Below are 12,237 nucleotides of genomic sequence, written 5' to 3' on the forward strand. Positions count from 1 at the left end.
AGCTGCTGAGTTTTCCACCTTGACATTTTTTCCTTGAAAGCTACACCTGCTGAAAGTACAGCTGGTCCTGAGGAAGTGTCAGTTCAAGAGCAAATCCCAACCCCGTTTCTGAAAAATTAAAGTTATGAAGCCATTGTTGCTCTCCTGTGTCTGCTTCCAAACTGGAAAACCTCCTGCCTCTGTTTCAGAGGGTGCAGTTCTGCTATTTTACGGTATTTACAAGAAAATGCATAACAATAAAGGAGGTTAAAATTGAAATAAAGTATTCAAAATTACCACAACATTTCATTTTTCCTGATTTCTCATTAATTTTCCTTAGCTTTCGTAACGGGTTTTGAGACCAGGAACAAAAAAACCCCACTGATATGTTGAAGGCTATTGCCCCACTGGCACACAGCACCTACAGCCAGACCCCAAAGGTATTTTCACCTACTTTCAAAGTCCTATTTAACAGCCCTCAGTGCCACAGCCACCCCACTTCAGGGTGCAGCAGCCCCGCATTGTCCCTGTGTCTGCAGAGCACTCACTGTCCCCAGACACTGAGGACGGCTTTGCAGGAAGCCCAGAGTCCCCCAACACTCCTGGAAATACCTGAAAGTGCATGTGCCACCTGAGGGAAGTGGGACGTGGCCCTGTCCCCTCAGGACATGTAGTCCCACGCGTCCCCCAAGTGTGTGGTCACAAATACCTTTACGTTGTGCTACCAGCCCAGGAACCCAGCGAAGGGTGAGGTGCACTGTGCAGGGTGCTGTGCAAAGAGACACGATGGCCCAAACCCTGTTTTGGAGAGATTTCCTTAAAGGAAACACAGCCAGAAGGGGAGGGATAAAAGGGCTGTCCCATGTAGCAGTCAGGGATGCTGCTCTGTGCCATGTAACACGGACACAATCTCAGGGGCAGGGCAGTCACCGAGCAAAGTGGTTTAGCCAGTTGAGTCTGCCGCAAGGAGCACACCACGACCTGCAAGGAATAACCATGTCATGGGAGGTGGAGAAATACAGCATGAAGAGAAATGCTGGACCAAGAGAGGGGAGGAGGGCATGAGGCTGGGCAGTCATGCAGCTCCTCTGCCCCTTGGTTTAGGTAGTGACCACACTGGGGAGGTCTTAGGGTCAGGAAATCTCCTCTGGCAAAGGTTTCTCTATAAATAGGGCAATGGGGACCAGCAGGATCCTCCCAGCCAGGCAGATGTTCTTCTGCAAGCTTCCCCAAAGCTCGGTCACTGAAGATAAAGCTGCAGAGCTCTGCAGCCTCTCCCTTATCTCTAGGGAAAGCATCTGCAAATACTCCTCTCTACCAGGAGCACCACATTTAGGACAACTACACTATATATTACAAACTGCACATTGACATTTAGAAGCTTTTATCTGATCGCAGAAACTAGGTTTCATTTGGGTGAAGATTTGTAACAACCAGGGGCAAAACCTTGCCCTCATTGACTGAATCTTGCTGATTGAATTCCATTGATTCAGAACGCAGAAAGTGGTCTGATGAGTTTTTACACCAAATGTAATCTGCCCTGGCTTAATCAGACACAGGGGAAACCACGGTGTGAGCACTGCACAGAGACACAGGAGACAGCACAGATAGAAAAGGCTGTGCACACACACACGCGCGCGCGCACACACACAAAATGTTGGGTCTCTCTACAAGCAACTGCCCAGTATTTTAGAGCTATTCAGCTGAAGCTTTTACACAAATAGGTTTCATCACTTGCAAAGCATGTAATTGTACTCCAGATGGGCTGAACTCCAGCCTGCAAGAAAGACTCAGGACACACAATAGCACAAATACACTGACCATACACACACAGAGACATGTGCGTATATATATATACATACATATATATATATGAAGGTATACACACAGGTACACACACAGACAAAGATAGCTTAATGCCAGCACACTGAAAGGAGCCCATTTCTCTCTCAGGCTCTGGCTGAAAGAGACCCTGCTGCTGAGCCACCAGCACTGACCTTGAAAGTCATTAATTCAGGGTGGTTCTGTGCCCTGCGCTGTATGGGAAGTGAAGCCAGATGATCACAATGGTCCCTTGTGGCCCTACAGTCCATGAATCTCACATCAGACAGCACCAGCAGCGCAATGGTAGCTATATCTAGTGCCTCATCCTGTTCATTCTCATTTTCTGTCTCTATATATTCCCACTAAGGTAACATGTGTCATCAGCTCATTAGGCACCTTTGCACCAGCCACTCTCCTCAAGGATATGCCCAGAGCAGAGAGAAAGTTGATAAAGCTTGTTGTCTGCAATATTTCTAGAGCAATCATTGCCCAAGAGCAGTGGCTGTGAGTGCACATCCTTGCTCCTGGCACGGGCTGTGCATCTGGCATCTCCCAGTTGAGAACACAGGAGTCATTTCTTTATCATTCAGCAGTTCCTTGTACTCCCCCAAAACTGGGAACATAAACACTGACAGCAGATACACAGTATGGACAGATGGGGCAGTCAGAGCAAACAAGCAACAGCAAGGCGATGAAAAGCAGATCAGTTTGTAAAGTAGTCACAGAGGAAGGAAGCCGACATTCCTGGCCCTATGCTCAGCCTGTGTAAATTAGCGCAGCCCCACTAACGGCACTGTCAGCTTTCATCAGCGGAGCCCACGGCTTTTTTCTTCATTTCAAAACTTGCAGCCATAACATGAATGCTGATTTTCAATCCAGCTGCACCAATTAAATCACATTTATTAAAGTCTTGGGGTTTCTATTAAAAGCTGTGTTTTTGCAGGATTTATAAATCAGCTCACAAACCCAAAATTTGGCATGAAGAGCTATGGGCTAAAATTGATTTTTTTTAATGAAATGATTTGGGGACATTTCTAAGTTTTTCAGAATGCAGTAATTACAAAGAAATGTGATTATAGCCGTCTCTTTGTGCTACTATCATTTCTTAACACACTATAATTTGTTAACTTTTTTTTTTTAAGATAGAAGATACTTCAATTTTTAGTGTGAAGCAAAATTGCTTTTCTGGAGTAAAAAATACTTCATAGTAAATTTTTCCACTAAAAATCCTAGCTTGTAATTTAAGCAATTTGCTTAAAACTACCCCATATCTGGCAACTTTTCCTTTAAGATCAATGAGATACTAGCATGAGTAAAGCAAAGTCACTATCTGCTCATCTGAAATAGCTGGACAGATCACTGTGACAAGCTGATCACCAACATGCCATTTGTCAATGCTCAGGTTTTTAAGGAAGTCCATGGTGATTAGGCAAAGAAGCGCTGGCAGGAACTTCATCATACCTTTATCCTCCAGGAGAGCAACTGATAAGAGTTTTGCCATTAACTTCCCTGACTACTGACTTCAGGTTTCCATGGCCCAAGCCTGTGTTTCTCAGTTTTAGATGGCCATCCTGCAGCGATTCTGTATTTGCAGTCCTCCTTTTTCTTGGGCGAGTTTTAGTCAAAGGTACTTTAATGATGCTTTCTGTGGTTGAATTCCTTTTTATTAGCTGGGTGACATCCAGTCAGACCATTTCCAGTGACCTCTGTTTTGCAGTTTCTAATTTTATGTGAAGTCTTTGGTAGAATTTAGAACTTCCTTTAATAGATGTGAATCTGCTGGCTTTAAAAATTCAGGACATCTAACAGCAATTTATTTTTATGATGTCTGTAGAAACCAGAAACACCTGGACTCTAGCTGCGATGCTGTTCTCCTTTGGTAGGGAGCGAGGGTAGAATTAAGTGTTCTGCAAAAGCGCAAAGTGAGAATCCTCCATTTGCTTGTGACACACCAGTGCAGCAGCCTCATGCTTTATACAGAGTATTCTTCACAAACTTTTGCAGCTTTTTGTGAAAGCGAGCTATATTCCTACATTCATGCACAATTCAAAAACTCAAAATACAGAGCTGGCATTGAAGCACTGAGAGTGGTTCTGTGAATGGTCCCACTGAATGCCCTCTGAGCAAAATGGGTCCTCAGCATCTGAAAATCTGGTCTTTAACTCAAGCAATGAGAGCTCTGATGTGAAGACATGGGTATGGAGGTAAGTGTGTATCTCTATTTATCTGCTTTGGAAAATTTTAGTGCAGTAGTTCTGTGGCACAACTTCACTTGAGTTAATGTATGATACTCCTTGGTAACTTGCAGCATTGTTATTATTTCCTGCTGCACATGCCATAAGAATAAAGGCCAAACCTACTTGTAGGAGCTAATAAGCAAAGGTCGAATTTTGGCTTGCCTTAAACTGACAGTAAAATATCTATTGATTTCAATGGGGCCAGCATTTCACCCAAGCTGACTTTATAAGTTCGGTCCCATGGGAAGAGCTTTTACTTGTAGCAAGGTGCTGGTAGTTAAAAACTTGCACTGAGATGCAGGAAGCTCTGCCTCCTCCTTAACCCCAGAGATGCAGAGCCATTCTCCTGGACCTTGCACAGAGACAAAGCTCAGCCCTACAAACTCCTGCTGGCAGCTGGAGCAGGCTTTAGGGACACAGGACTGGAAGGGCTTTGATCACTGAGTCCCGCATCCAGCAACCTTTTACTGCAAACACTCAGGCGCATAATCGCTTAGATAGCTGATCAAGCTCCATTTTAACAGTAATCAGATTTCTTTGTCCCATTAGTCTTACTGGGAAGCTATTCCAAAATCTCACTGATCTGATGGTAGAAATCTAATTTCCAGCTTCGATGCATTCATGGCCAGTTCATCCTCATTTGTTCTTGTGCCAGCTCTGTCATCTAACTTAAATAGCTCTTCTCCCTCCTAGTGTTTACCTCATCGTATTTATAGATGGCAATCATACTCCCTCTCAGCATTCATTTTGCTAGATAAAAGAAGCCAAGCCTTCTTTTAGTCTCTTCTCATATGCTCCCCCTTATCCTCCCACTTGCTTTTGCCTGCATGTGTTCCAGTCTGAGCACTCCACTAGCACAACTAACCAGTCCTGTATACACCAGGAGGATTTTAATGCCTCCACTTGTACTTGCCATAGAATCATAGAATCATTTAGGTTGGAAAAGACCTTTAAGATCATCGAGTCCAACCGTTAACCTAGCACTGCCAAGTCCACCACTAAACCATATCCCTAAGTGCCACATCCACACATTTTTTAAATACCCCCAAGGATGGTGACTCAACCACTTCCCTGGGCAGCCTGTTCCAATGCTTGACAACCCTTTCAGTGAAGAAATTTTTCCTCATATCCAATCTAAACCTCCCCTGGTGCAACTTGAGGCCGTTTCCTCTTGTCCTATTGCTTGTTACTCGGGAGAAGAGACTGACCCCCACCTGGCTACAACCTCCTTTCAGGTAGAGAGCAATAAGGTCTCCCCTCAGCCTTCTTTTCTCCAGGCTAAACAACCCCAGTTCCCTCGGCCACTCCTTGTAGCACTTGCTCTCTAGACCCTTCACCAGCTTCGCTGCTCTTCTCTGGACACGCTCCAACACCTCAACATCTGTCTCGTAGTGAGGGGCCCAAAACTGAACACAGTATTCGAGGTGTGGCCTCACCAGTGCCGAGTACAGGGGGACGATCCCTTCCCCAGTGCTGCTGGCCACACTGTTTCTGATACAGGCCAGGATGCCGTTGGCCTTCTTGGCCACCTGGGCACACTGCCGGCTCATACTCAGCCGGTTGTCGACCAACACTCCCAAGTCCTTTTCCGCCAGGCAGCTTTCCACCACTCTTCCCCAAGCCTGTAGTGTTGTGTGGGGTTGTTGTGACCCAAGTGCAGAACCTAGCACTTAACCTTTTTGAACCTCATAGAAATGGCCTCAGCCCATCGATCCAGCCCGTCCTGATCCCTCTGTAGAGCCTTCCTACCCTCAAGCAGATCAACACTCCTGCCCAACTTGGTGTCACCTGCAGACTTGCTGAGGGTGCACTCGATCCCCTCACCCAGACCATTGATAAAGATATTAAACAGAACTGGTCCCAGTATGGAGCCCTGAGGAACACCACTTGTGACCGGCCGCCAACTGGAGTTAACTCCTTTCACCACAACTCAGCAACTTCTAAGCTTCTACCTTCAGGACGTGTAGGGTCCTGAGCAGTGGCCAAATGTCTGTCTGGCAAAGGGGAAACAAGGAGCTGAGATACCTTCCTCCTGATCCTAGAAGAGAGGTGGGAAGTCTTGGCACTGCTCCCTTCCTATGAAGACAGACCTGCCTCGCAAACTGCGGTCGTCAGTGCAATGCTGGACCTTTTAGCTTCTGCTATCAGCCACCCTCGTCCACCTTGTTTCCCTAGCGTAGTACCCACTGTGTACACTGTGAACAGCAGGGTCAGTAAATGCAGCCAACAGTGTAGGACAGCTGTGTTTGGTGCTCCGCAGCCAGGCTGACCCTTGCTGCACTGTACAGGGCTGGGAGAGGAAAGCACAAACAGGAGGAAAGAAAATAGAAATAGTATGTGTACAGCTGGGCGAGAAAAGAGAATAGGAAAATGGATATGAGGAAAACCAGAAAAGATAATGGAGTGGAGCAGACACCAAGGGAAGAGGAGAGAAAAGGCAAAATAAGACACAGAAAGAGAGAAGAGGACAAGAAGGGCAGGGGGAGCACATGAGAGAGAAAGCCTTCTCAAACTGGAGCAGGGCTGCATCTCCCCTCCCTGTCGCCCTGTCCTTTGTACCTTTGCCCAAAGTGTCTCTCTGAAAGAAGTGATAGAGGAATGGCTCCAGCCCATTGCCTCAAGGTATGATGTCCTTTGAGCACAGTGAGGATAATACATCCAGGGCTCTGGCTCAGCAGTTCAGAGATTCCTTTGCCATTTTTTTCATTCTGCATCTGTGCTGGTTCCTTTGTGACCCCAGCTGGCTCTATAAAGAAATGAATCCTCCAAGTACAACTTGTGCACATCTCCCTGCAGAAAGTGGGCATGGCACCAGACAAACTGATTTGGAAATGAAACTTGTTAAGGCAGCCATTAGGGGCTTTATATGGTCTTTTGTCTTACTTGGCTGGAGAACTGCTTAGACAGAAGAAGCGTATTTTTGGCCATCCTCAGCTATTAAGCACTGCAAAGCATTCTCATGAATAAGTAAGATGGTGGGAGATCTAAAGGAAATATCAGGCCGTATATTTTGATAAGTGCCCTGAAAATACCAGATCCATTGTTTTTTCCTTATTGAATATCAGGAAAATCTGCTGAGCAGCTACTGATAGCCAGTACTACAGCAGGGTGAGCACCTTCCAGGCTAGTCCAAATGCATCACTTGGGTTTTAAACCTTTTCGGCAGCTAAATATTTGAAGTAGCTCTGTGACAAGATGGCACTGCAGGCTGGGAAACCAGGGTAGGTGTTTGCTTTGACCTCTTCTGAATTCATTTAAATGACTGCAACAGGATTAGTGGTCCAGACCCACACTCATGGTGTTAATCCTAAATCTGACATTATGAGCGTTTGCATTTTCAGTTTGGGGAGCAAAAATGCATGATGCAAGGGGACCATCTACCTCAGAAAACATATTTACACATCTGTCCAAACTTTCCTCTGAGAAATCTCTGGAGCCAGCCTTTTTATTACATTTTAATGAGATTTTCTTTTAATAACCAAGAAATGACTTCCAGGAGCACATATAGAAATATTTTTATGTACCCTGTCTCGTACAATAGTGTCTTTTTTGCATTAATCTGTTCTCATGGCTTTCCAGTTAGCAGAGTTACATTTGGATTAAGGTGACACAGCCTGCAAGTACCATAATTTTTAAAGCTGACAACCTTGATGAAATCAATTGCATTTCCTTTTTCCTCTGCTCCCTACCCTTTGCCCCACCTTGGCTTATTAAGGCTCTAAAGGAAGAGCTGTCTTACGATTTACCATATCTGAATCTATTGCTGAAGTGGTGAATTGAGTAATAGTGTTGTTCATGAATAGTCCTAGGGAATCGATAGCAACAAGTGATAAGTAAGGTACTCCTGGATGTTCGAGCAATACAGTCTGAATAGCTCTACTGGAGATCCATAAGTAACAGCAGAGCTCTCAGAATGCTCCTGGACAAGAACAGGGCTCAGAAGCACCCTAGATACTGTCTTGCATCTATCCTCTTGTCTGTGTCAGCAGGATATTTGTGTGTCTACTGATCTGGGAAACAATGATACAGAAAAGTTAGATTACTGACTTAATGCTTCATTGATTTACTTTTGTTATATTAAGGGATAATTACAATTATCTAGTTATTTATCTTTTCTGAGAAGCAAATATACCTTATAGTTGCTAAGACACCAAGCCTTATTGACCCAGACAGGCATGTGCTGAAATTCCAGTTCCCATGCACAGAGATTATGAAGATATACACAGGGGAAAGCAGACCTTTTTGTGTCTGTTAGAGCTAAGATGTCAGGAACTGCTACACCGGAGTTTTAAATAATGTTGGCAGACAACAGGATCCAACAGGCATTGCTTTGGTTGATTTCCTTGAACTGATAAGAACATTGCCACAGTGGGGTGGGATAATATCTACCTTACTGGAGCTGTTTCCATCCAGATTACTGGTAAAGAAGCGTGAAGTCACACCACATGAGAGAGTGTGGTAGCTTGGATTGGAAAAACAATGTACACTGCCACTACCTTGAGATATATCTGGGAAGAAAACAAGTCATCACAAAATACTTTGGAAGCAATAACAATTCTTAAGAAACTGAAAACATGCCAGAGATGATCTAGTTTAGAAAACTTTGTTAGAGTACTGGGTGTTATAAAACATTTGCAGATGAAATCTATCCTGTATTATCATGGTGTGAAGCTCTTGACTATTAGCATTAAATATAAGACAAAAAAGCAAAATATTTAATTAATACAGTGTTATCTTTTTGAAGATCTTAAAAAAGTAATTCCTGACAGTCCAGCTGCTTTGCAGGTGAGGGAAAGGAAATGTGTGGTCTGCAACAGTTTCTTCCTTAGCTTAAACACATGTAAGAGCTACTGAAGAGAATAACCCTTGTAGTTATGAAAAAATTAATTAAAACTTTTTTGTTGCAAAAAAGATAGTTAAGGTTAGAAATCAAGGTGCTATAACCATACCAAGGAGTCCAAAACATTTTACATAGCTTTTTGTGCAAAGACTTAGAAAAAAAGAAAGCTGCAGCACTGAAAGGCAAACTTGGGCAGTTACATTGTTATGCTTAGAGACATCTTAACTATTTCCTCACTTTAACTTATGAACACATTTAGCAAACAAAGTAATTTATCAATAACGGCATCATATTTATACTGGCATTTCTAATGAAAACATCAAACCCAATCTGGTTCCAGCTTAATAGCAAATTGATAGATATTTCAAAGTACCATCAGAAGAAAGGATGAAAAATTTAAACTGAAGCAGCATCATTTAAACAGCCAAGCCCTGTAAGACATAAACGAATGGGTTTTAATAAACCATGGGCTTGAATTTGAGGCAGAAAGGTTAGTTATAGGAAACACCTTCACATGGAAAGGGTCACGAAGTGCTGGGGTAGCTGCTTGTCCCCATCACCAGAGATCTTTAATGAAGGTTGGCAGCAGATGGGTGAGGAAGGACAGGGAGCTGGCTGGCACTGTCTGCAGGAGGGGGGTACCCAGTCACCACTGGCTGTCTCTCCTTGCCCTCTGTGTTTGCATTCCTGTGAACATGAACTTTGCTTTGCTGACATCTTGTGGAGATCTAGATTTAGCATAATTTACTGCAAAATATCCTGTTTCAAATAAGTGGGTTTATCTGCAGGGTGTCTATTACATAAGTGCTGTGGCACACAGCTGAGAGAAGAAACTGCACATGCACATACATATCTGACCGAGCACTTATTTTCTGCTGAAACATGCAGAGCAATTTTTGAGGTCAATTCTATTTTGTAGTAATTGCAGAGCCTTTTATTTCTAGCTATTTTCTGAGGTTGTTGCTAACAAAGTATCTCAGATCAGGACGTGATTCCAGAACTAACTTCTTTCAGCTAGCCACTGCTCAGCACAGCACCCAGGCTGCCAGGACTTTGCCATGTGCCCTAACTATAACTCTGTGATATTTGCAACAGAATTAATAAGAAACAGATCTCTTGGGGTCTGCAAATGAGAACTGGGGCTGGAGCCCAAACATCACAATCAGTGTATGCCCATCACAAACACAGCTGCTTACATATAGCCTTGAACCTGCTAATGAGGGATTGGTGGCTCACTGGGGAGCCGAGCTCATCCACCCTTCTTACAACCTGCGGTCCCAGTTAAATACAGACACTTGAATCCACATCCTTCTGCTTTTTAGGTGAGTGCTGATGGCTGAGTTACACCAGCTCTCAGCTCTGCCTTCTCCCTTCCCTTATCTGTCATGCCCTCACTCAGCTGCAGGCAAGAAGGCCCAGCTCGAAGGAAAAGAGGCACGGTCCGCTGCCTTTGCTGCAAGATAAGAGGGCACATACCAACAGTTACCGTGAGCCAGCTGACACATTACAAGTTCACACCCAGCTTATCTGGTTGCAGCTTGATTCGTGCACCTGAAAGGAGCTGAAACAGAAGCCTACCAGACTGCCCTGCTACTTAGCACAGTGCTGAATTAATGAACCTGAGCTCGTGTACAAGTCTGCATCACCAAAAATCTTTTCTTCCTTCATTGCATGCAGCACCATATACTCGGAATTACTCCTTCTACACAGTTCCATTTGGTTGATACTTAAGTATCCACCCAGGCTGATTTACCTTCATATCACAGTCCATTTTCTACACATTTATTCATGAAGCTCTTATAACTGCTGGCTGGAAATACATCAAATTCAAATCTAATGCTATCCCAGTTAAAAAAACAAAAACCAAAACCAAAACAAAAAAAACAACGCACAAACCCCCCTCTCTTCTCAAAGATGAGAATTTTATTCTGCTCTGAACAGTAAGCAAAGACTTAAATGCCTAAAAGAAAGGGAATGATTTAAATGAAAACAAAACAAACCCCCCCCAAAGGTTATGTTAATGTTAACATGGGGAGATCAGTCCTGTGAAGGGTTCCATGATGGCAGACTCTTGCTGTGAGGCCCTCAAGCCTGAGGCTGTGCTCCAGTGGAAGACCCCCGAGGTCTGGATGAAGGCCAGAATGCTCTGCCACTTGAAAGACTGAGCTTCTGCTCCAAGCCAGCACTGTGGGGTGACTCAAAGAGCATTCGTCCCCATCCTGCAGTGGCAGCAGGACAGCATAGTGTGGAAACTGGGCACAAGGCCAACCGTGAAAAAAGGGAGTAAGCAAGCACTCTGCAGTAAATACAAACCCGGCTATCTCAAGATGCAAAATGGAAATGTTTTTCTTCTTTTTGTGTGGATCTTCTCCACCCATACAGAGTGTCACTGGGGTGGCTGAAGGCTCCAAGCAGGAGGGTTCACTCTGCCACCTCCTACTACACATCATCTGCAGATCATTTCTGTAGATGTCTTGTCTAGGCTGCAGGACCCATGATGCTCTATTTGTATCGAGCTTTGCTTAGGTTTTGGCTCTCAGCATAAGTTTCACCCATATCATGGGTGGAAAGTTTGTTAAGACCTTGACAAGACCTCAAACATCAATTCAGCCCATAAACAAGTCTTTGTGAAAGTCCTGAAAAGAAATCTCTGTTGTTCTCCAGCACTACTGCATAGTTTTCCCTTCTGTCCCCACCTCCTTGAACTAAACAACCTGCACTTTAAAATCTGTTGTTGGATGCCATGTACCATTCTCATGCTGGGGAGCACCATTTTGATTTCAGGCTTATTTGGGAAAGTCTGCTCTCGGATCCATGTGCTGTGGTTAAGCTCTCCCAGGATGGGTGGTTTTCTTTCCCACTGGCTGCTGGGCAGAGCGTGTGTTTTGCTGCCACATCCTCCATCCACAAATGCAAAAGAGCCTAAGGGCTGCCCAGGGGGTTCTCCTTCCTTATAATCTCTCTCACACATGTGCATGGATTATCAGCATCAGAAGAGCTGAAGACATAAAGACCAAAAACATCCTCCAGAAATAAATTAATGTGCTGGAAGAAATTACTGCCTCCAGGAGCTAGGGATCTGCATATGTGACTCTATTCAGAAACACCACCACCACTACCCTAACAAGAGCAAACAAGCAAAATAACAACAGTGGTGATTCGGGTTAGCCATAATGTTACCACCCATATAGGGCTGGATACTGCAGTCATTGTTCAGGTGGAATTCTTGCCGAAGTCCATGGGTTTACATGGGATTAAATTCATTGGACGAGTACGTCTGCATAGTATTCCGCCCTTAATCCACATACAAAACTCCAGGTGAAGGTTGAAATCCCTGTTACCTCTATGTAATACTGC

General features: G+C 44.3%; 1 protein-coding gene across 11 annotated transcripts in view; it reads right to left on the reverse strand.

Annotated features, from left to right (window-relative positions):
* Positions 1 to 12,237, reverse strand: part of MEGF11 (multiple EGF like domains 11) — a 294,330-nt gene that overhangs the window by 18,164 nt on the left and 263,929 nt on the right. For 7 of the 11 annotated variants that reach the window (XM_030015419.2, XM_030015421.1, XM_030015418.1 and 4 more), the window contains one exon: positions 8,430 to 8,548. The exons of the other annotated variants lie outside the window; for them this stretch is intronic. In XM_030015419.2, the coding sequence (XP_029871279.1) occupies positions 8,430 to 8,548 (119 nt within the window). The remainder of the gene's footprint in view (positions 1 to 8,429; positions 8,549 to 12,237) is intronic. 11 annotated transcript variants of the gene reach the window in all.

This window comes from Aquila chrysaetos, chromosome 5 (assembly GCF_900496995.4).
Source record: "Aquila chrysaetos chrysaetos chromosome 5, bAquChr1.4, whole genome shotgun sequence".
In the NCBI taxonomy this organism is placed as follows: domain Eukaryota; kingdom Metazoa; phylum Chordata; class Aves; order Accipitriformes; family Accipitridae; genus Aquila; species Aquila chrysaetos.